Raw genomic sequence first — 27870 nt, 5'->3', positions numbered from 1 at the left:
ACTGTGTAATCCCTGCAAGGGTTTTATGTACCTAATTTGCATATAAAATGGTCCAATCTTGTTGCAAGATCATGGGTTAGCAAACCATCTTGGCAGAGCTACAAATCAAGGGCAGAAAGTCTGTTTTTGTGTGTGTGCACGCGTGTGCCCGCACATGACATAAACCCTAAAACAAGTTTATTGGGAGAGATTTCTATTGGCGAAGCAAAACTATACATGCAATATATTCAATCTGGTGCATAGTAGGCATTTGAATTGGTATTATATCTATGTATGTGTCTATATACAAACATACATATACCAGGAGGGCTCAAGTTTTTGGAAAATTCCATTATTTAATTTTCCATTTTTTCTGCGAATTGTTTGAAGTCCCTGTGTGTATGTGCATGTACACATACTGTTATAAGATTATATTGTACAGCTTAGGCACAATTATGTAAATTTTAAAAGAAATTGTCCATATGGAATTGAGCTTTTACAAAGGAAAATTTATATTTATCATTAAGAACCAGGGTGGTTCTGGTTTTGGGTCTGACGAATGACCCAGAAGATTGTATTTTGTCTGTGGATAGGCCTTTTTTTAATACTACTGTTGGGGGCATTGGTGGTGGTAGATAAAGAAGGTGTAAGAATTCTATAGACGCATTTTGAAAATTTTATGAAATGTATTACAAAACTTTATTAATTGTTACATACTACTTTAATCAAGTTGTTTTCCTTTGAAAAAATAAGTTGGTATATTTTAGATGTAAGACTTAAAATAGTGAATCTTAATACTTAGAACAGTTATACATTTATAGAAAAATTGATTTCCTATGCAGTCCATACCCCTCCATTTTTAACCTTTTGTGTTAGTGTGGTACACTGTTAAAACTGATGAATCAGCTCTTCCTAGGCCGGTGCTCGGCAAGAACAGCCATGTTCAGCTCAAGCGCGAAGATTGTGAAGCCTAATGGCGAAAAGCCGGATGAATTCGAGTCCGGCATTTCTCAGGCTCTTCTTGAGCTGGAGATGAACTCGGACCTCAAGGCTCAGTTACGGGAGCTGAATGTAACGGCAGCCAAGGAAATCGAAGTTGGTGGTGGTCGGAAAGCTATTATAATCTTTGTTCCTGTTCTTCAACTGAAATCTTTCCAGAAAATCCAAGTCCGGCTAGTACGGGAACTGGAGAAAAAATTCAGTGGAAAGCACGTTGTCTTTATTGCTCAGAGGAGAATTCTGCCTAAACCAACTCGGAAAAGCTGTACAAAGAATAAGCAAAAGCGTCCCAGGAGCCGCACTCTGACAGCTGTGCACGATGCCATCCTTGAAGACTTGCTCTTCCCAAGTGAAATTGTGGGCAAGAGAATCCGGGTAAAGCTGGATGGCAGCAGGCTTATAAAGGTTCATTTGGACAAAGCGCAGCAGAACAATGTAGAACACAAGGTTGAAACCTTTTCTGGAGTTTATAAGAAGCTTACGGGCAAGGATGTTAATTTTGAATTCCCAGAGTTTCAATTGTAAACAAAGATGACAGAATAAAATATTCCCAATATAAAACAAAACAAACAAACAAACAAAAAAAACTGATGAATCATTAGCTGGTCAGTAGTTTATATTTAAGGTGACTCTATATTATACAGTTTGATAGATTTTGATAAATGCTAAGTGTCCTGTATTCATTTACTGTCGTACTCAGAATAGTTTCACAGTTTTAACCTCCCCACCCCTTGCTTCACCTATGTTACCTGTTCTCCCCAACACTAACAGCTACTGACCTTTTCATGGTCACTATTTTTGTTTTGCCTTTTCCAGAAGATCATAATAGTTGGAATCATAGAATAGGTAGCCTTTACAGACTGACTTGGCAGTATGCATCTAAATCTCTTCCATATGTTTTGTGACTCTGATAGCTCATTTATTCGTGTTTCTGAAGAATATAGATGTACCATAGATTATTTAGTCATTCAAATACATCCCAGTCACTTCTAGTTTTTGGTGATTATGAACCAAGTGACATTATTTGTGTGCAGGTTTTAGTGGACTTATATTTTCAACTCAGTTGGGTAAATAGCTATGATTACCAGATCTTATGGTCTCCACTCTGGACTCCCCCTCATTCACAATGATACGATTTTTTGTTCTGATGATACCTGATCCCTGATCTCTTTGTCACCTTGTGATCGCATAGGCTGGTGTGCTTCTTCCATGTGGGCTTTGTTGCTTCTGAGCTAGATGGCCACTTGTTGACCTTGAAGCTTTTAAGACCCAGATGCTATGTCTTTTGATAATCAGGCACCATCAGCTTTCTTCACCACGTTTGCTTGTGCACCTGCTTTGTCTTCAGCGATCGTGTCGGGAAGGTGAGCATGCCAGATCATATGGCAATGCTATGCTTAATTTTACAAAAAATTGCCAAACTGTCTTCCAAAGTGGTCGTACCATTTTCTGTATTATTTCCACCAGCAATGAATGAATCCTTTTGCTTTATATCCTCGCCAGCATTTTGAAATGTCAGTTCTTTATTACATTTCAGCCATTTGAATAGTGTCTCATTGTTATCTTAGTGATACAGAATGAGCATCTTAAAAAAATATACACACAGTATTTATTTAAATCATTTTATTGGGCAGAATGAGTTTTTAAAATTGAACTATCTTCTTGCTGTTGATTAGTATTTTTTCTTCATAATGAGACGTATTCAAAAGTTCTTTGTTTATTTTAGACACAAGTGTTTTATCAGATGTATATTGTGAAAATATTTTTTCTCTTAGTCTGCGACTGGTCTTAGTTTTTTGTTTTGCTTTGAGTTGGTAATTGAGGTCCAGGAAGCAAACAAAGAAAAAAGCACCTAAAGCACTGCTGTTGAGCAACCTGTGGGGTAGATGAGAACTGCCTCTAGGGTTTCCTAGATGGTGAATCTGTACAGAAACTTCTTTCTCTTGTGGAGCGGCCAACAACTTTCAGGCTAATCGGTGTGCGCTTAATCTACATGTCACCAAGGCTCCCAATTGACTAGCTAATTCATGAAACCTGTCTTCAGATATGGAGTTAGAAATAGTGTATTTAAAATGTAAAATAAGTATTTTTATGTAACATTAAATTACTACACCTTCACATCCTTTTCATGACTTGTGATTTATTAAAGCAAAACAAGCTATTACAATTTTGAATTGTGACAAAGTTTAAATAATCTCAGGGATTAACACTCTAGTGTATTTTCTAAGTTTTTCTTCTCATGCTCTCCCATGGGTGTTTTTTTTTTAAAATATATTTCCATAGCCTGCTTTTACATCTAATTGTGAAGAATTTTTCATAGTATTTTAAAGGTTACTTCTATTTTATGTTTGTTAAAAATAATGCTGATATATAAGATTTGATTCCACAAATGTACTCATTTCTGAATTTTAGAACAAGGGAATTCTCTTTAATTACTGATGAATTGATGTGGTGACCCTATCAGACAGATCTCTGATTTCACAAGGTAGGAGAATCCAACTCTTTGCCCAAGGTTGGTTCCTGTGAGGCAAAGGTCAAGCATGCTTCCACCCTCCAATCTCCTTTAATGTAACATCAACCATTCTCTCCACAGCGCTCTACTTCTCTGCTAGGTTTGATAAACCATTGCCACGGCCACACACAACTTATAGTCTATACAGCAACTCATGATTACTAACAATTATGGCGAGTTTATTAGGGAAGCGCTAAACAAGGCAGGACCAGAAATGTTAGGGATGCAGTTCTTTTTTTGTCCTCAGTGCTGCTTGTTAGTCATGCCAAAGGCCTGCCCTTTTCTGGTCACTGTACTCTCAGCCATGTGATTCCTTGGCCTCTTCCCTGTGGGCAAGTGTTACAAGGTTCCTTTAGTGCTGATATTTGCCCAAAGGGCATTGCACTTTACAAGAAGGCTCATGGTGTTCCTTTGTTCACCAAGCCCAGAAGCCCATTGCTCTCTCTCAAGGTTTCAGCACTGCTGCTGCTGTTACCACAGCTTCTCTGTGCCGGGATCTTGATGTGCTGCTCTCATAGGTCTTCCTGAGGATCAAGGAGTCTCTGTTTTGTTTCTGAGATGGCTCACTTCATGCCCTGTGTAGGGGCAAGAATAACCAGTTCCCAGCTAGTGTAACACACCCTGTGTGCATGCCCCCACTCAGTTGTCTTTGGTAGAGTTACAAAGACTAGGTTATGTACGGAAGTGCCATACCAATTAATTTAACTGTGCCACATCACGTACAATGATCCAAATTAGGAATTTAATTGATACACAGTGCCCTCTTAAGTGAAAGAATGCCCAAGATTGTGTATTGAATTTAGTTGCTATGTGTCTTCAGTGTTCCTCAGTCTGGGACAGTTTCTCATCTTTGTTTCATGACACACTTTTGGAAAGTTATAGGCCAATTATTTTATAGTATGCCCTCAATTTGTACTTGTGTAATGTTTCCTTGTATTTAAATTCAGGAGGAAGAGCTTTTAAAAAAATCATTTTATTGGGGCTCACACTCTTATCATAATCCATACATACATCAATTGTGTAAAGCACACTTATACATTTGTTGCCCTCATCATTCTCAAAATTCACGGTCCACTTGGGTTCCTGGAATCAGCTCCTCATTTTCCTTTTTACCCTCCTTTTCCCTCCCTCATGAACCCTTACTAATTTATAAATTATTATTTTATCTTATACTGCCTGGCGTTTCCCTTTACCCACTTTCCTGTTGCCCATCCCCCAGAGAGGAGGTTATTTGTAGATCCCCCGAGATCAGTTCCCCCTTTCTACCCCTCCTTCCCTCCTGGTATCGCCACTCTCACCCTTGGTCCTGAGGGGTTCATCTGTCCTAGATTCCCTGTTTCCAGATCCCATCTGTACCGCTGTGCTTCCTTTGGTATAACCAGGTTTGCAAGGTAGAATTGGGACCATGATAGTTGGGGGAGGAAGCGTTTAAGAACTAGAGGAAGGCTGTGAGTTTCATTATTGCTACACTGAACCCTGAGTGACTCATCTCCCCACTACCCCTCTGCAAGGGATGTCCAGTTGTCTATAGATGGGCATTGGATCCACATCATGGGCTCCCCTCATTCATGATGATATGATTTCCTCCCGCCTTTGGTGCTTGAAACCTGGCCCCCTCGGCCCTTCATGATCACACATGTTGGTGTGCTGCTTCCATGTGGGCTTTGTTGCTTCTGGGCTAGGTGGCCGCTTGTTTACTTTCAAGCCTTTAAGACCACAGATGTTATATCTCTCCATAGCCGGACACCATCAGCCTTCTTCACCACACTTACTTATGCACACATTCATCTTCAGCGTTTATGTGGGGAAGGTAATCACAATGATGGTTTTTGCCCTTTGGTGTCTGCTACCTCATCCCTTCAACACTTCATGTTCACACAGGCTTGTGTGCTTCTTGTGGGTTTTGTTGTTTCTGAGCTAGATGGCCGTTTGTTTGCCTTCAAGCCTTTAAGACTTCAGACGCTATATCTTTTGATAACTGGTTACCATCAGCTTTCTTCACCACGCTTGCTTATGTACACGTCTGTCTTCAGCGATTATGTCGGTAAGGTGGGTATCATGAAATGACCATTTAGCTGAGCAAGGTGCTCTTGTATTAAGGGAATGCATGTGAGGAGACCCAGTGTCCACTTGCTACCCTACTACTAAACTTATAAATATATGCACATAGGTCTATTTCCCCCTAATCCTAAATATACTTACATATATACATGTCTGTATTTAGGCTTCTATGTATGCCCTTTGCCTCCTGCTCCTTTCCTCTATTTCTTTATCCTTTCCTCCTGTCCCATTACCATGTTCAGCCTTCATTCTGGTTTCAGTAATTCCTCTCCGTTAACCTTGCCCTTGGTCACTCCCTACCAGTCCTCCCATCCCCTCCCTGCCACTGGTTTTGAACCACTCATTGTTCCCTTGTCCCTGGGTTGGCCAACACCTCCTTTCTTCCCCTACCTCCCACACTCTCATGTCCCTCCGGACCGTTGGTCTCATTATTTTCTTCTCACATTGTTTGTCCAGCCTTTCTTTTCTCGGTGCATAAAACTGGGGATGGCTTTGACAGCACCAAAGTGGCACATAAGAAATTGGCGACAATGGCAGCAACACCAACAAGCTAACAAAAAAGCCACTGACATACAAAATTTAAAAGAAGATAAAAAAGAAAAATAAGAAACAAAAAGCCAAAAAAAAAAAAAAAGAAAAGAAAAAGCCTGTTAGTAGTTCATGGTCTGTTTGTTGACCTTTAGGAGTGTTTCCTGGACGAGTCTGATGGGGTGCCACGTCCTGACCCCAGAGTCCATCCTTCATACTCCCTTGGGACCTCCTTGCTCTGCTTCCCCCTGCCGCTCCATTGCATGCCCCCAGTGTTTTGCCTCTGTGTGGTGGGGTCAGTTCAGTCGCACATCCCACACTGTCTCCGATTATGTCCTGCGTAGGGCCATGGGTCAGTGCAGGATGTCGCATCTTGCCGTGGGGCCGGCTATATGGTCCTCTCTGTACATTGGACCCTCCAAGCCGGGCAATCGTCCTCTGAGCTTAGTGGGCCCAGGTGTGCTCTGCTCCATTTTTCCTCCTTCCTTTGCTTCAGCTTCCTTCTGGGTGTGGTGTGGTAGGTCAGTTCCTTTCCCACACCTGATGATCTATTTTCATTTTCTGTGGTACTCCCTTCCATGGTGGGGGTTGGGCTAATTCTGATTAGGGCCGCCGTATGGTCCAGTCTTTTTGTGGATTACTCCACGTGTTACGTTGCCCTCCTGGCTTGGTGTGTCATGATGGGGTCTGTATGCATGTTCCAGTTCTGTGGGGACACAACCAGTACTCTCCCCCTGGGTGGGTTAGCGCCCTACTTCCCCTCCTCCACTCCCCCCACCCCGTGCCATCAACTTAGTTTCTCCCTACCCCGCTTCTCCCTCCACCTGCCCCCCTTCTCCTTCTTTATGTTGGACTCTCATGTACCTCCCTACCTGTGGCTTGCCCTCTCTCCAACTATCTATGCTTCCACCCCTTTATTGTGAAATAGGTGTTTATTCTCCTATTCCTAGTGTGCTGATTGTATTTACCTCAGGGGGCTCATGTTATACCCGTCCTTTTGAGTTTGGCTTACCTCGCTTAACATGATTCCTTCCAGCTCTTCCCAGAGTTTACTAATCCACTCATCTATCGATGGAAACTTATGCTGTTTCCAAGTCTTTACGATTGTGAATTGTGCTGTAATAAACATTGGAGCGCAGATGACTGGTCATGTTTTGTTGCTTCCACTGGGTATATAAGGTAGATCAATTTCCATTTTCTTTAAGTATTGCCAGATCGCTTTCCACAGTGACTGTATAAATCTACAGGACCACCAGCAGTGGAGGAGGGTTCCTACTTCACCACAGCCCCTCCAACCCTTGTTGCTCTGATTTGCTGATTTGGGCTAGCCTCGGGGTGTTAGGTGGTATCAGGTGGTATCGCATGGTAGTTTTGATTTGCATTTCTCTATGGTTAACGACTTGGAACACTTTCTCATATGCTTATTGGCCATATGGGTCTCCTCCCTAGTGAAAGTTCTTTTCAGTTCTTTTGCCCACTTCCTTAGGGGGTTAACTGTTTTCCTCTTTTTGCGGGTCATGATGGTGTTGTAGATGTTAGTAATGAGCCCTTTGTACCATGTGTCATTACTAAATATCTTCTCCCAGTCTGTGGGCAGTCTTGTCACCCTCTTGGTGAAGTCTTTCGAAGTGTACAGGTGCTTTATTCTTATTAAATCCCATTAGTTGATTTCCAGGTCACCTCTGTGTGTGTGTGTACCCTCAGGAAGAAGATCTTGGAAGTATGTGCTGTGATGTCTTAGAGGCACATTTTCTGGGCAGCCCCATTTTTGGCAATATTAATTTTGACCATTTGAGTTAATATTGGCTACTTTTTTTCTCTGTAAAGTTAATATGCTGGATGATAATACAAAGATAATTCTGAGGTTTTCAGTCTGTGGCTAATGAAATATTCTATTAGCTTTAATTTTAGCTTCCACTGATATATTCTTGCCTCTTGAATAAGTTATCATGAATGCTGACAAATGGTGGGTCTCCCCCACCCCCCAAATTTTATTATTTCTTCATTATTAATTGGCTTTGTAATTTAAGGAAGAACTTACCTTTTGGATATATGTATTTTCATGTTTTTTGGGGACGCTATAATTTTTACTTTATTCAGTGGATTACGATTATTGATCTACATTATCTTGATGCTCAAGTTCTACCAGTTAATGTCACATATATGTATATATACATTTTTAGTGTCACATATTTTTATGGTGTTTTTTAATATGACCTCTTAAAATATGCTTTTAAAAATAATTTTATTGTTGCTCATACAACTCTTATCATAATCCATACATCCACCTGTTGTGTCAAGCACATTTGTACATTTGTTGCAAAAATATGCCTTTTAAAAAAAACTTAATAAAAATTTGTTGATTTCTTTAGGCTTCTGGATTTTGTGTCTTCTTTAGAAAAAGCCCTTTCCTATTTTAAATTGATTACTCACTTTAAAAAAATCACCTAAATCTTAAGATTTTCTGACCCTTACTATTTATTCTTTGATAATTATTTTGCTTATAAGCAAGCATACCACTGGGGGAGTGTTTGTGGAAAAAGAAAAAAAAAACAGAGAAGGCCAGAGTCAGAGTGGTTGTTGGGGATTGCCCAAAACACAACCATTAAAGCACACCACTTGTTTAGAAGGGGAAAAAAATTAACCTACTGGAATTGTAATTCTTTTTTAAAAAAAAAACAAACGTTTTATTAAGGGCTCATACAACTCATCATAATCCATACATACATCAATTGTGTAAAGCACATCTGTACATTCATTGCCCTCATCATTCTCAAAGCATTTGCTCTCCACTTAAGCCCCTGGTATCAAGGTCCTCCCTTTTTCCCCTCCCTCCCTGTTCCCCCATCCCTCATGAGCCCTTGATAGTTTATAAATTATTATTTTGTCATATCTTGCCCTGTCTGATGTCTCCCCTCACCCCCTTTTCTGTTGTCTGTTCCCCAGGGAGGAGGAGGTCACATGTAGATCATTGTAATCGGTTCCCTCATTTGAACCCACTCTCCTTCCACCCTCTCAGTATCGCCACTCAGACCCTTGGTTCTGAAGGTATCATCTGCCCTGAATTCCCTGTGCCTCCAGCTCCTATCTGCACCAGAGAATTGTAATTCTTAAACATATTCAATGTTCTCTTTGTAATGTAATGTGCTAAATATATTTAATCTTTTGTAGTGATTCAGGACATTAAGGTGTGTGAGCATGTGTGTGTGTGTCTATTCACTCCTACTCCCTCCTGTGGGTGATACCTCTTTTTTAAATCATTTTATTGGGAGCTTGTATAACTTTTATCGCACTCCATATATCCATCCATTGTCTTAAGTACACTTGTACATATGTTGCCATCATCATTTTCAGCTTGGTATCCACTCCTCATTTTTCCCCCTCCCTCCTTCAGTCCCTCATGAACCTTTGATAGTTTATAAATTATTTTTTTCATGTCTTACACTGACCGATGCCTTCCCCCACCCCCTTGTCTGTTGTCCATTCCCCTGGGAGGGGGTTATAGGTTGTTCATTGTGATTGGTTCCCCCTTTCTCCCCCCACCTTCCCCTTCCCCTCCTGGTATGGCTATTCTCAATATTGGTCCTGAGGAGTTTCTCTCTCCTATATTCTCTGTGTTTCCAGCTCTTATCTGTACCCAGGTACATGCTCTGGTTTAGCCAGATTTGTAAGGTAGAATTAGGGTCATGATAGTTGGGGTGGGGGCAGGAAGCATTAAAGAACCAGAGTAAAGCTGTATGTTTCATTGGTGCTACACTGCACCCTTACTGGGCTGTCTTCTCCCCACAACCTTTCTATAAGGGATGTCCAATTGCTTACAGATTGGCTTTTGGCCTCCACTCAGCACTTCCCGCCTCATTCACATTATGATTTTTTGCTCTGGGTCTTTGATGCCCGATACCTGATCTCATTGACACCTCATGATCACACAGGTTAGTATGCTTCTTCCATGTAGCCTTTGTTTCTCAGGTAGATGGCTGCTTCAAGCCTTTAAGACCTGATACTGTGATTTTAAGATTTTGTGTATTTGCTTTTTTAGTTTTTTCTATTTTTCTCCACTGCTGGGTTGCCAAGCTCTGTATTAGCTAAGCCGTACTTCCTTCCTCTGGTCAATACTATTACTATTTGTAGTAGGTTCTCCTTTCTGATTTACTGTAGGGTTTGGAAACCAGATATACATACAACGCTAGGACAGTTGTATTAAATAACAGGTAAAGTTGGGTCAAAACCTGGAGGTGCTGAATGAGTGAATGGGCTGTACTGCCCTCTGTACAGTGATGCCGGCATTCTCTGATCTGGATGCAGTGTCAGCATAAAGATCTCATTCATTCAGTGTTCTTAACTGCCATTTGAGATATGTAGTGCAAGAGATGCCATTCATGTTTCATGGTGGGAGAAACAGTACGGGTGAAGGGGGAGCTACATGGAGAGTAACTGGGAGGGCTGGAATTTGAATCTGTCTTCAGTTTCCTCCAAATGCGTTGGAACAAGCATCACTTTTGGCAGTACTCCCCTCCCCCCAGTGCACTAACCTTTTCCTAGTATTTCCTTGCTGGTTGGTGTATGCAGATTTAAAGTATTGGTTTACACATTGATTTTTAGGCAGATTATCTCACTAATTTCCAAGGTCTCATTTTTCTACAATCTGGGCCCCAGACAATTTGGGAAGAAAGTCAGGTCTGTTGGATTTAATGATAATAAAAGCAATTGATTACCATTTTGAAAAACACAAATAGCACACGTTACAAGTTATTGCATAACTTTTCTTCAGTGTTGTCTTCATAAGTGCACTATACCAATATGTTTCATGTTAATGACCCCAATTTCAATTTTTTGTTCTGCCCAGTGGATTGAATGTAGACGTGGAGGTTAAGTTCCAGAGACAGACTCCAGAGCTTCTATAGCAGACCCTCTCCTGGTAGTCTGTCCCCTGCCCGCTTTGCCAGAGCACGAAGGAATCTGTTTCTCTGCTTGAGCTGACTGGCTGCTGTGTTTGGGCATTTGTATAACTTTGCCCTCTCCGATGCTACAAGGCAGTGTGTCCCTTGCTCAGAAGAGATGGCTTTGACAGACCACCCTCATCTTTCTCCTGCAACATAACTAGGCTGGTGGGTTTGAGCAGCCCAACCCATTGTACCACCAGGCCTCCTTATCCAGGCATGAGGGTCTCAAAATTCATGGACTTCTGTGAGACTAGGACCATTTCTGTCTTACTCAGAACCCACATAAGCTAGAGTAGCAGTAGTCTAGTGGTGGATACAGCATCAGGAGACATTTGGGGAATGATTGGATGACATATCTTTATTACTATGTTCCTAGGCACTGTAATAAGATCCCACTAAACTTAACCTACTGCCATTCATTGGATTCGGACTCACAGTGATTCTATTCGACAAGATAGAACAGCCCCTGTAGGTTCCCAAGACCGTTAATCTTTTTTTAAAATTTTAAGATAGCATGGCTCTTTTCAGTTTATTGCCATGAAGGAGTTATACTAGTCCAAGTTAAAAGTGGACCCCAAATGGTTACATCATACAAGCTGTGAGGTTTTAAACTTGTGACAAGGGACAGAGGGAACTTTTCTACTCGTTGCAAGGAAATCCTCACTTAAGCTTCCGTGAGCCACAAGCACTTAAAACTCAGCTGGTCGTCCTTAGCCAGTCCAATCTCTACAAGGAACTGGCATATGTTCTTGCGCTCGTCACCCTGGAGCTGAATCACTGCTCCATATTCTGGATGCTCAATCACAGTACCATTGCAGGCAAATTTCTTCTTAAACGCCTTCACTAGCTTTTTGTCATGGTCATCAGCAATCCCTTGGACCAGTGGTAAGGGTCTTCCTGCCGTTGCGCTGTTGAATTCTTATATGGATATGATCTTCTGTCCCGGCAGGCAGAAGGTCATCACCCTTACTAGCATCAGCAAAGGGGTCAAAAGAGTGGAGGTTCTGGATAGCGGACATACGATATGATTCCTTTTCCTTGGTGGAAACGGCGTGGAAGGAGGCGGCTGGAGAAGGGCAGGGGGGACGGAGTGTCGGGAAGCGAGGGGGCTCGAGGGGGAGGCTGCTGAGTCCTCGGTGGCGGCTCAGTGACTGGGGCCAAGACTGTTAATCTTAATGGGAACAATAAGTCTTTCTCCTAAGGCTCCATCTTTCTCCCATGGAGAGGCTGGCTGGTGGTTTCAAACTGGTGACCTTGTGATTAGCAGCCCAGTGTCTAACCCAGTATGCCATTAGGGCTCCTTATAATAAGATAACATTGGCTTTTTCATTTGAGGGTCATGGTTCTAAAGGCTTACAATCTAATGTGCTCGTTAAAGGAAGCACATGTGCATACTAGAATACTTGTGAGCTGTGTGTAGTACGTTGCTTTTTTTTTAATCACTGGGGGCTTGTACAGCTCTTACCACAATCCATACCTCATCCATTGTGTCAAGCACATTTGTACATTTGTTGCCATCATTCTCAAAACATTTGCTTTCTACATGTGTGTTCTTATCAGCTACCTCATTTTTCCCTTTCCTCCCTGCGACCCCCTTCCTCATATACCCAAATAATTTATAAGTTATTATTGTCATATCTTACACTATCCAATATTTCCCTTCACCCAATTTTCTGATTTTTTTTAAAACTTTCAATTATGGAATTGAGTTGTAGGAAAATACACATACACACAAACACATTTAAACAAACATTTATTTGGTAGCTCTCTTACAGAGTGACAATCTAACCACCTTGGTAGACCAAGATTTTTTGCCTCTTACTTTTGTTTGCTTTTATTTTTATTGTCAGCATTTCCTGTCAAGTTATGGTTTTGAATCAGAAATGCTCTGAGAAAGACCAGGCAGAAAGACCAGGCAGCCAGTTGTGACCCCAGCCAAGTGTCTTCTTTGCAAGTGAGGGAGTTCATTGGATGAAACCAGGGGAGAAGAATGACTTAGGTGGCCAGGTGAAGCAATGACTGCAAACCTCCCTAGCAAGAAGCTGTCTCCTTACTCTGTGCTTCATGCTGTGCTGACAAGTTAAAGGTGTTATCTTTGGAATAGTTAATATAGCTAGTGATTGAAAAAATGATGTAATGAGAGGGAGAATGAATAGCTTACTTTTACTCCTTCCCTATCTGTATGTAGGTGGCGTCCTATCTCAAAGGCATGTAACTTGTCCTGTTGAAGTCCCGAGCACCTTTCTCTGCCATGCTTAGAGGACTATGAGGTACAAGTGAGTTGCCTTCTACTTAGAGTAACCCCAAATGACAGTATAACTGTCCGTATAGGGTTTTCTTGGCTGTAATCTTTTATGGGAACAGAATGCCAGATCCGATCCATGGAGCTTGATAGATTCAAACTACCATCCTTTGTGGCCACCAGGGATCCTGACATTCATGGACTAGGTTCTCTGAATTCAACATATTTTTACTTGTTTTTATTCCTGTTCCTAAAATGGGTTAGAAACTCTGCATATACAGGGAGAGGGAGGGGCCCTGGTGGCATAGTGGCGGCAGAGCGGGTGATGAATTGGGCTGCTAATGGCCATTCAAACCAGCTTTTAGGAGTTGGAATATACTCGATGGCAGTGAGTTTGGTTTCTGACATTTGCTTATGCAGAAAGCATTGTGCCCATTAAATAAGAGCCCTTTCCATCAGTTACTGGAAGGTCAGGGGCTTTAACATTCAAAAAGCAAAACAAAAAACAAAAACAAGGGCTATCAATTTGTTTGAATTTGAGTACCTAACATTTTTTTTCTGTCTTTGAAGTTACTGAACCAAACTTCAGTCAGTGGGGAAAACAAAGGATGTAGGATACAAAGGAGAGACAATTCTATTCTGAATTTATTTAGAAAATAGAAACAATACCTTGGCCATATTGATAAATTTAAAAGCAAAATTTTGTGTATTTTACAGCCATTAAAATACATTATAACACACAGTGCTTTGCTGATCAGATGTTCCCATGGAATATAATGGTTCAAACATAATCACCAAATTTTTAGGTAACCAATTTGTTAGGTAAGGGAAACCGAGGCACTTACAAATTACAAGGATATACATAGGAAATTATAAAGAATATACCATTTTCTGACTCTTAGCTACATTTTACCTAATTAGTTGCAAGATATACAGAATCTAATAGAGTGCTGGCAAAATACCTATATACCCAGTAACTGCTCAATAAATTCTGGTGATTAGTTTTAAGGGAGAAGGGCTTATTCTAGTTTTCAATCATGCACATAAACACTTTTTTGGGCACCAGAGACATAATATTTATAGTAATATTGGTAAAACGTTGGAACTACATTTCATTTCAATAGAACAACTTTATCAAATACTTTGTATTATAGGCTTTTGTGCTTGGGATATTTACCATCATTTTTAAGCTGCCTTGATTTTACATGAAAGACATTTGAATCTCTGATTCTCCTTTCTTCAAGGGCCTGTATCTTTCTTTGTAGGTGTTTTGCATAGTAAGTACAGGTCGCATTGTGTTGAATGCTAAGTTTACTTCAGTGTCTGGTACTAAATGCTTTGTATAGTACTAAATAAAATGCTTTAATATATCGTACCGGTAAGGATATCTTTGATCTAATCTTGACATGAACATTTTATCTCCTGAATTGAATTATTTTTCAAATATGAAGGGGCAGAAATATTTTAATCTTTATATGCTGAAGGCCCCAGAATCTTCAGTGGTTTTTTTGGCACCCCCTTCCCCGCCCTCACCCCCAAATGCTGCTGATGGAAGCCTATCTGTGTTAATAAATACCATCACCCATTCCCTTCCCCCACACTTGAGAGAGCCTAGTTTGCCTGCAGCTGCAGTGGTAGGCATCTTTCAGGAAGTGACCTTGGCTTGTATTAATCAAATTCAGAACACACAAAAAGGCTTCTTGCTAACATGCTGACTTGATGTAAAATTTTATCGCATCCATTTTCTTTCAAAATGAGGCCATCTTGTAAAAAGAAGATATACAGAGGACTCCTAATTAAAAGGAAAAAAAAAGTTCTGTAAGCCATATTAAGTAGGAAAAGTTAAACCAAACCAGAAAACAATTAAATCTGTTTTAAAAGATTTTTTTATTGACTGATGTGCACATACTTAAAACATGAAGTTTGGGGAACTGTTATTAGGAAATCACTTGTTTTACTGCTGAATAAAACACAAGAAAACAAAACCCTGTATTGGCATCAAATCACTTTATTTACTATTTTAGCAACTGGCACTAAATTGCTAGGAAACTTTATGAAGTTATTTTGAGGTGCTTTCTACACCCATAAAGAGGTACAGTCTTGGGAACCCACAGGGACAGTTCTACCCTTTCCCAAGCAGGTTTTTATGGCATTGACTGGATGGCAGTGAGTTTTTAGCAGATGAATATTAATTTAGGCACCTTTGTAACATTTGGCTTTCCAGAAATAGTATGGCATCTTACTTTACTGGTTTAAATTGGGAAAAAATGTCTTATGCAAAATCACTTACTCATTTTCTTACATAGTAGTATTGCCTAGAACTGCTAACCCACTATGCCACTAAAAACAAAAATACACTGCTGTCGGACAAGTAGATCTCTACCTGTGTGGGTTTCTGAGACTAACTCTTTAGGGGAGTAGAAAGCCCATCTTTCTCTGGTGGAGCGGCTGTGGTTTCGAACTGCTGATCTTGCAATTAGCAGCCCGACACTTAACCACTACGCCACCCAGGTACTTCCAGTATACTTTTGGTTTCACATGAATTTTGATCAGCCAGAAGTAGATCACAGTTGCTGGAGAAAGATGAGGCTTTCCATTCCTGAAAAGAGTTACATTCTTAGAAATGCAAAGGGAGTACCCTCCCTGCTCTGTAGGACCACTCTGAGACAGCACTGACTCCAGGAACACCGAGTGTTCAGAATTTGGCTAGCGATTATGTGGAGAAACATGGCTACGTGCAAATTCACAAACACTTTTGAATTTTAAAATTTAATTGGCCATTTTAATGAGCAGCTAATATAGGTATTTCAGTTTTATTGTGTAATACTTAAGAGGGATCTAGTTTTTAAATGTAGTGTATTGTTAGGGTGTGGATAGTACAGTGTTTCTGTTTTAGCTTACATCAGTTTATTAAAACACAGACTGTTGAAAATAGTCCTTGGTGGACTACCAGTAGTGTATTGAGGTTTTTCTCCATATAAAGGAAATTAACATCTGAAAAATTAATTTTGGATCCATTGTTTCTGTTGCCAAAAGGTTCTTTCCTGAGTTCCCCTGCCCTTGGGGTACTGACGCGCCTGGAGAGAAGAAATAAAGCAAAGGAAAGCTAGAATCATCAGAACAGAATTTGCCTTTCAGTAGTTCTACTTGAGAAAAAGAAAGGCAGGCGCCTTGCATGTTTGTATTCATGATTTGGGGAAGGAGTAGGGAATTTATGCCAAAACCAAACCAAAGGAAACATAAAAAACCCCAAAGTAGTAAAAAAGTAGTTGAATAAAAATATCTTCATTTTCTGAATCAAATATCTTCATTTTTGAATAATTTTAAAGCATTTGTTGTAAACAAAACCATTGTTACTATGTTTTATCATATTGTCAGTTGTTCTTAGAATTGCAACCTCAGAGGTAAATCTCTCTTTAATCTGCTTAAGTTTATTCTCTACCTCGATATTAACATTAATGGTCTGTTTGTTAGATTTTCCAGGATAAAGAAACTGGTTTTAAAGAGAAAGATAAGTTATTTCATCACTTCTCCCCTCAAATACACTTTAAAAATACATGGTCTTGCATAAAATTGTCACCTTGAACTTAGGTGTCCCCCCACCCCCATGTCCCCTTTAAAGGAGGAACCAGGGGTTTGGGAGCCTTCCTTGAAAAGGAATATATGCAATCCTGGTAGCCAATGAGTTAATGTTCATTTGCAGCCTGAGGGGTCAGCGTGCAGTCTCTGTTTCCTGATTGGCTGCTAAAAGGTGAAATTGAAACCACTGTAAACTTTTGACCCTGTAGCAATTCGTGTGGAACGCCTTCCACTGGTGGAGCCCAGCGCTTCCCTCGCCTCCCCACCCAGCCCTCCCACCCTCTTTCCTGTATTTATTTTGTGTGATCGTGCAGTCCTGCATGCCGGTTTTCTAAGAGAGGGGGTGGCTTGGGGTGATGGTGATGCGGAGAGGGAAGAGAACAAGCACCAGCAAGTGACTTGCTGGCTGGCATGTTTGCTTTAGTAACCAGGCCATTTCTAACTAGGACTCGGCTGGAGAGACGGGGCTGTTCACAAACTGGTCTGCCAACCGGATTTTTTAGTTTTCCCCTTAATCGCAAGGTAGTTTAAAAAATGCAGAAGCATTATTTAATGCTATTGTTCACCAGTAGTGTCCTTGTGTAAGCAAAACTGTATGGCATAATTTTCTAGATAGGCCGAGTTAAAAATAGTTTCGTTTCCAGCCATCTTGATCCATCCCATTAGTGTTTCCTACATCTTGTGGAATTTTTACAGAAACAGCCAACATTTTACAAAAGTGTTCATGAGACACTCTCCCCTCCTCCTGTCTTTGCCTATAAAAGGGGTGCAAATGGCATTTTGGTAGGATAATCGCGGGCAAAGATTGCAGAAATTGTGTACATTGTAATTTCATTAGTCGCCTTTTTTGGTGGGGGGTGGTGTGATTGGGCTGTTACCAATGCTTTCTGGTTTGACTTTTGGATTTGCCTTAGTTTCAGTTTACATTTACTTCACGGTGGTGAGGGCAAGCCTATGGAAAAGGCAGGGCTGCCTGGGTCTCTCCCTGGTTTCACCCTGCCCCACCCAGGTTTCTACCTGCCTTTGATCACAAGTGCCAGCGCAGTGTGGCACAACGCTGCTCAGTAAATACTCACTTCAGGACCTGTAGTAGTTGTTTACACCTGCTTCAACCCTCTTAGTTGGTGAGGGGAGGGAACCATGGCTTTGCTTTTACCGAGCCAGCAGTTTAATTTGAATTCAGTATCTTGTACAAGGACAGTGTTAAGAAGGTGAATGTCCTGATACCTGGCTTCTGTTTTCATTGTACATTTAACTTTTTAGATGGAATCCATATTCAACTAAACATTTATTACAATTAAAAAAACAGAAGAATTGATACATCAGCTTGATTTTATCATTTTCCAGTACAAACCTTTGCTGTAATTTGGAATCAGTTCCTTCCCCTACCCTTACCACTGTCAAAATGGCTATGGCATTTAACAAAGCATAGCAGTTTCTGGTGTCATTAATGTTAGGTTTCTGGTGGTTTACGTCGGTTCTTGCTTCCCAACGCTGACAGAGTTCACATGGCAGAAGAAGCACTTTTGTCATCCAGGTTAACTTGTGTGCGGGAAAGAGGAGTTTCAGGTATCACGGCCTCAGGAGGAACACACTGCAAGGAAGGCTTCATGGTAGGGGCCTTGGAAAAGTTCGTGACTGAAAATGGCCGTTTCAGGGGAGTGTGGGAAAACACGTGAAAGGAGTACCGGAACAGGAGTATGGATCCAGAGTGTGGGGCCAGGAGCAGAAAATCCCGAGAGAGGGCCCTGAGAGAGAGGCCTGATGTGTGCAGTGCGCCCTCCCTTCCATCCCTTCCTATCTCCACTGCTGGAGGGGCGTGGTGAGGGTATTGACCGACTTTATTAAGTGTTCCTGTGTGATGTCATGTCATGTCATGTCGCTGGTGCCTCGCATTGTGTGTGGGCCTAGATTGGGTTTTCCCAAAGGTGTCTAATTAGTGTGCCGGATTCCTTTCCAACCCCTTTATTGTGGCATGGACAGCTAATTTTTGCTAAGTGTAGGCACTCGGTGGAGACAGCCCCCTTTATCCCGCTCTAGCTACCTTTCATTGGCAGCCAGCGATGTTATATTTGGATTCATTTACTTGAACACAGAGTGGTGGACTCAGCTATAATTACTAAAAGAAGATCTGAGAGATTTTAAAAAATACAGTCTTGTACAGCTTCAAAATAATTTAAAATATTTCTATGACTTTAAACATAAGCCTGCTCCCCCCCCCCCCTTTGGGTCTAGCCATAGATTGCAGTTATAAGTGAAGTCTTTGGCTTAAAAACATTTTTGGCAAAAAGTTGTCAATAAATATTCCCAGGTTCAAAATAATACTAAGCTTAATTAAATACAAATATTATATAATTTTTAACCTGAAATTTAGTTGCATAGATTTATGCAGCAGTAATTTGAAGGTTATGGGGCACCAATTGCCTTTCCCCAAAGAGATGGGTCCTCAACTCTGAATTTAGTGACCTGGGGGAGGAGTCTTTGCTAGTAGCAATGCTGCCAGCAGCCAAAAAACAAATGAGCCGAATGTGAGTAACAGTAGAGACTCCTCCCCCACAGCAAAAGGGGAAAAATCAGGCTCACAATATTCAGTGAACCTTTTGGTCTGACTGGTGTCTAAGCTCCAGGATTAGTAGTCTGGATTCCCCTCTCCCTCTTGAATCTTCTCCCCCAGTTTGAACCTTTGTTCTGGCCTCCAGGCCCCTCTCAGACTAGCCATTAACCCAGCCACTTTGCTTTCTCCCCACCACTAGCTCCCTAGTGATGCAGGTTCTGATAATGTGGATCTCATTAGTCACTTTTCTGTTAATTCTAAAAGAAAAATGGCTGCTACCCCCCACCCCACCCCCGCCCCGCTTTCTGAGGTACCTTATATTTTCGGAGAGCGTCTTTTGGTTTGCATCACTGTTATTTGCCTTTTGGATCTCTAGCGTTACTGGAACAAACAGCAATGTCTTCTCACACTTTGGGAGCCGGCTCTAGGGGAAGGCCTTCTTTCTGGAGGAAGGCTGCCCCTAGCTTCTGCTTCCTGCTTCCCTGGAGATCTCCTTGTGCTGGGCATGCTTTTTACCTCACTCTGCTTGCTTGCTTTCATCTCTGATATCTCAAAAGAGAATGATTTCAGACATATCCTACCCCTGTGCTGCTGCATTAACCTAACAAGGACTAGGACTACCCATTCCCAAATGACAACCATAGGCCTATAGGTTAGGATTTGCCACATCATTTTGGGGGCACAAATCTTAAATTTTGGAAATCAGTATGGGTAAGCTTATTTCCTTAGTTTTGTTACCACGCGCTTACTTAGATCCTAGAAGAATACTTTTGATAAGGCGACAGACAAAAATTTTAAGCTTATTAATTTTTATTATAGCTGATTAGGTTCTCACTGAACAGGTTTTACACACATTTCCCGAGACGTTGGTTACCTTTACACAATGTCAGCATTTGTAAGCTTATTTTTGATAAAGGGTAAAAACAAAATGGTCCCCAAGTAATCTATTAAGGCTATTGCTTTTACCGAATCTTTGTTAACCCATCAACACTTTTCTTGGCAGGTTCCTGGTAACCAAGCCAATCAGACAGTGTTTAGAAAAGTAGTTTGCCTCACTCACCCAAGTGTTTTGTTAGGGACCAAATACAAGTTTTCGGTATTTGTTCAGCTAATAACTTCCACCTGTTGAGCATTTATGTACTACAAGCTAGTAAGTATTTTACACATATTTTGGTTTTTGATATTTAGGGAAGCCTTGGTTGCCCACTGGGTTCTACATTGGGCTGGTAACCACAGGGTCAACACTTTGAATCCGCCAGCTGCTCCACAGGAGTAGGATGAGACTGCCTGCTCCTATAAAGATTTACAGACCAGAGGGGCACTTCACCCCGCCCTATCGGGACACTATGAGTCGGAATTGACTCAGTGGCAATGGGTTTGGTTTTCTAGTCCAATGGAATGCACTGGCTGAAATGTGAAGGTTTTGTAGATGAGTCTTTCTGGGTCCCAGGCATTTCTGTGGACAGATAGGCTCAAACTCCTATCTGGCACGATGTTTGCCAACCTTCTTCTCCAGGCAGCAGCAGTGTTTGTGTCCTGGCTCAGTGGTTACAGTACACCAAGGATTCCCTGAGTGAATTTCTTTACCTGCTTCACCTCCATTGTTTATTAGGTGCTAATTTACCCCTCTTCTGCCCTCCCACCCACTCAAGAAGGAACAGTGACACCAAAGCAACCATCTGAAGTGAAATTTGCTGTCAAACCAGGGCCAGAAAATCTAGACAGTTCCCTTTACAGTTTGCCTACCCTTTCTTTCATTATCTTCCTCTCAGTTGGATCGTATAAAAAATCATGTTACCGAAAAGTTTGTTTTAAAATGAAAATGATTATGCCTTCTCATTTTTATTTCAGTATATTTGGCAATTTTTAGGTTAGGTTATATGTCAAATAGCCCGTTGCTTAGCTAATACAAGCTTTTACCAATTGAGCATTTATGTGCTAGGTGCTAGTAAGAACTTACAACATTTGCATTTACTCTCCACAAGAGAGTGACTTCCAAAGAAGTCCTCTTACATTGCCCAAGTTTGCCTTGCTAGTCAATGAAAGAGCTGGGAGCCAAGTCAAAGGCCCGCTGACTCTCAGGCTTCTGCTCTGCATCCCTTATGCTAACAAGTACTTGGGCTATTACGGGTTAGATGGTGTATACTGAATTCGGAATACAACCCACTTTACTTTTGGCATGTGGTTGTTAGGTGTTGTAAGTCAGTTCTGACTCATGGTGACCCTATGTGCGACAGAAGGTAGCATCACCGGCCCTGCACTATTCTCACAATTGTCCTTATGTTTGAGCCCATTGTAGCCACTGTGTCACTCTATCTTGTCTAGGACCTTCCTCTTTTTCTGCTCCTACATTACCAAGCATGATGTCCTTTTCTGATAACATGTCCAAAGTAGGTGAGAAGGAATCTTGCCATTCTTGTCGCCAAGGGACATTCTGATTGTACTTCCTCCAAGACAGATTTTATTTTGTTCTTTTGTCAGTGGTGCTTTGCCACTACCATTGTTCCAATACCATCGTTTCAATGCATTGACTTTTTCTTCAGTCTTCCTATTCAGTCAGTGTCAGCTTTCATATGCATGAGGCTATTAAAAATATCGTGCTCAGGTCAGACATACTTTAGTCCTCACACTAGCATCCTTGTTCTTCAACACTTAATGAGGTCTTGAGCAGCAGATTTACTTAATGGAATCTATCCATTGATCTCCTTGACTTCTGCTTCCACGAACTCTGATTGTGGATCCAAGCAAGATGAAATCCATGACCACTTTCGTCTTTTCTGTTTATCACGTTGTTACCTATTGGTCCAGTTCTGAGTATTTCAGTGTTCTTTACATGGAGTTGTAATTCACACTGAAGGCTGCGATCTTTGATCTGTATCAGCAAGTGCTTCAACTCTTCCTTACTTTCAGCAAGCAAGTTTGTCATCTGCATATCACAGGTGGTTAATAAACTTCCTTCATTGCTAGTGCTGCATCCTACATAAAATCGAGCTTCTCTGATGATTTATTCAGCATACAGATTGAGTATGGTGACTGGACACAACCCTGATACACACATGAGCAATTGATGGTCTGTTCCACAGTTAGCCTCTGATCTGGAGCTTCTCCATTGTCACTTCCCATCGAACATATTCATTTTGACTTCTCTGCATTCCATCTGGAATGGCTATATCTCAATTATAAGTTGGTGACTATATCGTGATTTTAAATAGGTGTTTTAAGGAATAAATCAGTTCTTTTTACACCTTAACTACTTGGCACTGACACTGCTTTCCCAGCCTCGGAAATACATGTGCTGGGCGATCCCTCACTTTGCCTGGTTCTCTCCCCTCTAGGGCATTTGGGGTTCCAGGTCATGCAGCCAGATTGTGGTTGGTGGTTCCCTAACTGTCGACTCCCTGGGGACTGGCCATTGCTCTGGTGTGTGTGTTTCTTGGAACTTGTGAGTGTACCATTAGTTCTACCCTTTTTCCCCAACAGGCCTTCCAAATTTAGCATGAATGCCATTAACTCTAAGGTATAGGTGATTATGATTGTAGTGATAGAAACACTAACAATCGTGTAAGAAGCTGAGGTGGTACAATGGATAAGTGCTTGGCTGATCCGCAGGTTGGTTGTGTGAACCCACTCAGTGGCTCTTCGGGAGAAAGACCTGTATCTGTAAAGGTTACAGCCGAGAACACTATAAAGCAGTTCCTCTCTGGCACCCAGCGGCAGCTTGAGTATTAGTCACTTGTTTGGAAATCATAAGGTGAGGCCAGCTACCTTTGTCCTACTATAACTGCCTCCCCATTTCTTTCAATGTGAAAGTATGTTCATGTACTTATTTCAGACGATTTTGAGGGGCTGCTTCCATTGATTATAGCTTCTTTTGGTGACCCAAATGCATTCTTTTGAGAGGAGAACCATTCTGGGCTCTTTTTCTTTTTGCTTCTTTGCTTTTAGCTACATGCCCACTCAGCCTGTATGCATCTGTTTTGTACTTGGGTAGTTACTTGTTAAGGCCCCTACTGGCATAGTGGGTCACAGGTTGGGCTACTCATGGCAAGATAGCAATTTGAATCCACCAATCACACGGAGGGAGAAAGATGAGGTTTCCTATTCATAAAAATTTACAGCACCTGAAACCCAAGAGGACTCTTCTCTGTCTGACAGGTTCGGTGTGCATCGGAATTGACTCGTGTTGAGAGAAGTTAGCTACTGTTGGACATTTGTGTCTGTCTCTGTTGAGATGGGGGCAGGCATCCACATGTTCATTTTGATCTCTGTGCAGGACTGCATATCGGTCTCCTCCACACCCACTGTATTTACCAACCAGAAGGGAGCGCATTTGCTCTGCATGCTGGACAGCTTACACTACAGCTGTGGCAGATGGGAAAATGAGACATCGGCGCTGATTCCTAGGAAGAGCTGTTGTTTAAACTTTTTTTGTTTGTTTCACGTATCCAGGGAAGAAAAGTGATACAAGTTATTTTGTATGTGACTGATGATAATACACTTATTAAGAAAAGGTAATAAAATTCACCTCCCCCCCTTTGGTATATCCTCAGGATCAAAACATTTGCTGAACAGTGGACTCAGAGACCAATAAAAATAAACTACTCGAGCAGCGTTTGACTGTTAGCCAGGTAATTCAATTTTACTTCAACTTGGTTGTTTGCAAGTTTTTTCTCCTTATCCCCCTGAAGCTGATATTTTCTTCTTTAATTTGTTATTTAATTGTAAACTTGTTTCATGTCTCGTATTCCTCTTTAATTATATTAGTTGGATTAATGAATGAAATATATGTATACATATTTACATGCACATAAACATAAATTCAAGCATATGGAGATGGACCTTGTCTTTATAATGAGCATTTTAAAAGCATTTAGTCAGAATCTGAATCACTTTGAGACGACTAACTTCCCCAGATTACTTGGGGTGGCAAAGGATGTTGAGCCTAGAGCTCGCTAAACTTTCAACATGAAATCAGAATAGGAAACTCGAGCCTGAAAAACTTGACCGAGAGCCAGAAAGCAGCTGTGCTTTCATCACTTGTTTGATTTCTTTGTAAGATCGTCATAGTCTCTTGGTCAGCTAGACTTGAAATCTGAGTCATTTTGGAATATTTTCCCCCGCCCCTTTGACAAATATTGCAAACAAATCCTATTTGGTTTTCTATTTTCATGTCTTCTGCATTTGTCCTGCTTACTATTTCTAATATTAGCTCCCTAGGCCAAGACCCCATCATATCAAGCTGTGTTTGTCGTAGCCCCTTATCCCCCTTTCACCCCAAATTTTCTAGCTATGTTGTTAGAGAAATTTCTTCATTGCATCCCTTCAGCCATACCTTGAATTTGCTCTAAGCTCTGGTGCTCCCTCTTCCTGATCTACAGGAAAAGGAGAAATTCTCTTCACTGACATTTGAAGATGGTCCTTTATTTGGAAGCTTTCCTAAGCCTGAAGCCTTAGCCCTTACTGTTTCTCTGTAAAACAATTCATTGGTTATACCAGTATGCTTTGAACATAGCAGAAAATTGTTTCCATGATAATTATTTTCTTAAAGCAGCAACAACAAATTAACAAAACATTTTATTTAGAAGTAATTGCAAACTCACAAAAGTTAAACAGGAAAAAGAACATCTAGGTAGACTTTGTCGGGACGCACCCACGGGTGTGCACGGACTCTCTCCCAGCACTTGGCACTCGCAGTCGTTTGAGGGTAAGCTACTTGGATTCTGCTCCTCTTCCCGAAAGCTGCTGTGGTTACTGAGGACGAGGGTCATTCTTTTAGCTGCTTACCAACTTACTAATAAATTGATGTTGATCCAAACGGACCATTCCACATTCCATGTTTGTCAGTGGAACTAGTAAACATCTCTTTCCCACTGTTTTGCTACAAGTTTAATCGAGAGCCAGGTATTGCATTTAGTTATCATTTCTCTTTATTCCCCTTATTCCTGAAATTCTCGGGGAGCCTTTATTGTGGAAGAACGCAATCTTTCTAATCTTCTACACCCAAAACAAAAAGAATGTTTCTTCATGTCTTCTGTTTGTCGAAGTGTCCTTGTAATGACATGGCAATTCTGCATGCTTGCGTGGAGCAATGCGTAGGTGATGCCATTCCCTGAGAAAGATCCACAGCCACTGGAGGCACCTGAGCCCACCTCATTGTGGTGCAATTTCAAGCACTTGACTAAGGTGCCAGATTTCTCCACTGTGTGATTTTCTTCTCTCTTTTGCCAGCAGTAAGCAGCCTCTGGGAGAGACAATGTAAATACCCTGATCCTCATTTCCATTTCCCCTAGATTTAACCATTTATTGATGACTCTTATCTGATTGAATTTTTCCCTGTGATGGTTGCAAAATGGTAATTTCCTCATTCTAACACTCCCTTCCCATTTACCAGTCAGCCTTTGCCATTATTCTCTAATCAGGAGTCTGTCCATAGGGACCCGTGAAGTTTTATTTTTCAAATGGTTCATAAGTCACTATTCGATTTCTTACTGTTTGGTGCTGAAATTGTCCTAGATTTTGCCAGTGGGGCTCTTTTCTTTGGATTCTTAAGTGCTTCTGGAGGATAGTATTTGAGATCAAGATCTTGGAGTGTAGCCATCCTTTTTTTTTTTTTTTGACCCTTTCAATGTAGCAGAACTAGGAAATACATGTATGTTTGTACATATAAACACATGCATATACATATACATAAATAATCATTAATTCATATGAACATGTCTCACCCCCACCCCAAATTCATATCCATAGGCCCTTTTTTCCCATGAGAACCCCTGGCCCACATCAGCAGCATATTTACTCATTTGCTCAGTTCTATATCTACATTTGAATAGTTTTATAATCGTTTTGCCCATTTCACTAGAAGAAATGAATTTAAGGAAATGAGTGGGGAATATGTTGTAAATCTCTTCACAAGCCCCATGCTGCCCTGCCCAAGGCTAGGGTAATACAGTTCCGTATTGGGTTTTTAAATTACTCATATTAGCCATTTTGGCTCCCTCCTCTCTTCTCCTTAGTTCCCATCCTCACTCGTTTTGCATGGTATAGTTAGGGTTTCAGTTAGGGTCATTTGTTTTGCTTCCTTGAATTTCATGCTTGGTTGGCTCTGGTAAAATCATTTCCCTTGAGTACAGGCTTTTGTTAAGCCCTCCAACTCACATTCTGACTTATAGTGACTTTATGTAGGATTTCTGAGGCTTTGTGAATTTTTTATGGGAGCAGACAGCCTCGTTTTTTTCTGTAGGATCGAACCCTCAACCGTACAGTTAACAGTCTACCACTGACCCAACTGCACTGCTAGGGCTTTTATTAGAGGCGAGTAGAATGCTCTTGGCATGTATGAGAACGGCTATTTTACCCTCACTCCACTTCCTGAAAGCATACGTGGGTTTTCCTCGGGTCTGCGTTACAGCACGGTGAGACTCCAGGAAATACAAGTCAGGAAAATGTTGGGGCCACTCCCCAGCCCCCAAGTTTAAATTTCTATTGGTATTAGTGGCTTTAGCAGAGGACCTCTGTTCCGGGCCCGTTGTAGACCCAGACCAGGGATGAGTCTGAATGACTCTACCTCTCTACAGTGACCCAGTTATCTGCTGGATTTAAAAAGAGTTGTTGCTTCTTGGTTTCTTGAGCCCTTTTCTTATTTAAGAAGGGGATGACTGCTTCCAGTCTCTTTGCACTAGACTGGAAACTGGGAGCCAAGAGTTAGTCACTATATTCTGGATGCTAGCCTTCAGATATATGTTCTGAGAGTTTTCTCTCCAGTCTTTGCCTTTCCTTTTCTTTGTCTGAATTTCTTTTTTTCCCTTCCCCCCACATCATATTTATTTTGTTGTTGTTATTGAGAAAATATACAGTAAAACATACACCAATTCAACAGTTTCTACATGAACCATTTAGTGACACTGATATGACCTTTCTCACCCTCCTTTTCTGAGTGGCCCTGTCCTTTTAACGTAGTATATAAACTCAAGTTCCCCAGATGTTTTGATAGGATCTTTTACATGGCTCTTGTTAATTCGATTCCAGATAGATAGATCTTAAAGAGCACAGTGTTCAATTTCACCTTTATTAGGGACTTCTATCTTTCTTACATGGCCCCTTAAAGGTTAGAGTGCATACAAATTTAAAATTCAGCTCTATATTTCTCCCCCTTTGATCTGGGTTCTTCTATGGGATCTTTGGCCAAAATGTTCACTGATGATAGCCAGGCACCATGCAGTTTGTCTAACGTCATAGCAGAGGCAGTTGCTCATGGAGGCAATTAGGTAAACATGATCGTCCTCTTCTGATGCCTGCTCTTCTTTGCTCTAGGTCAGTGGTTCTCAACCTTCTCATGCCGCGACCCCTTCATACAGTTCCTCATGTTGTGGTGGCCCCCCAATCATAAAATTATTTTCGTTGCTACTTCATAACTGTCATTTTGCTACTGTGATGAATCTGGCCACCCCTGTAAAAGGGGTTGAGAGCTGCTACT

The 27870-nt window shown here is 41.2% G+C and overlaps 2 protein-coding genes across 8 annotated transcripts in view; both read left to right on the top strand.

Annotated features, from left to right (window-relative positions):
* Positions 1-27870, top strand: part of NCOA3 (nuclear receptor coactivator 3) — a 150356-nt gene that overhangs the window by 48493 nt on the left and 73993 nt on the right. For 6 of the 7 annotated variants that reach the window (XM_075528639.1, XM_075528636.1, XM_075528637.1 and 3 more), the window contains exon 2: positions 23948-24025. The exons of the other annotated variant lie outside the window; for it this stretch is intronic. The gene's annotated coding sequence lies outside the window, so the exon portion shown is untranslated. The remainder of the gene's footprint in view (positions 1-23947; positions 24026-27870) is intronic. 7 annotated transcript variants of the gene reach the window in all.
* LOC142422353 (small ribosomal subunit protein eS7-like) lies at positions 909-1548 on the top strand. The gene has a single exon (XM_075527748.1). It carries the CDS (start codon positions 919-921, stop codon positions 1501-1503), a length of 585 nt encoding a protein of 194 aa, XP_075383863.1. The 5' UTR covers positions 909-918; the 3' UTR covers positions 1504-1548.

This window comes from Tenrec ecaudatus, chromosome 12, assembly GCF_050624435.1.
Source record: "Tenrec ecaudatus isolate mTenEca1 chromosome 12, mTenEca1.hap1, whole genome shotgun sequence".
NCBI classification, from domain to species: domain Eukaryota; kingdom Metazoa; phylum Chordata; class Mammalia; order Afrosoricida; family Tenrecidae; genus Tenrec; species Tenrec ecaudatus.
Note: the sequence above shows the minus strand (reverse complement) of the source record. Positions and strands in the feature narration are given on the sequence as shown.

Excerpts from the sequence above, each read along its gene's own strand:
- LOC142422353 (XM_075527748.1), top strand. The coding sequence starts at position 919 with ATGTTCAGCTCAAGCGCGAAGATTGTGAAGCCTAATGGCGAAAAGCCG.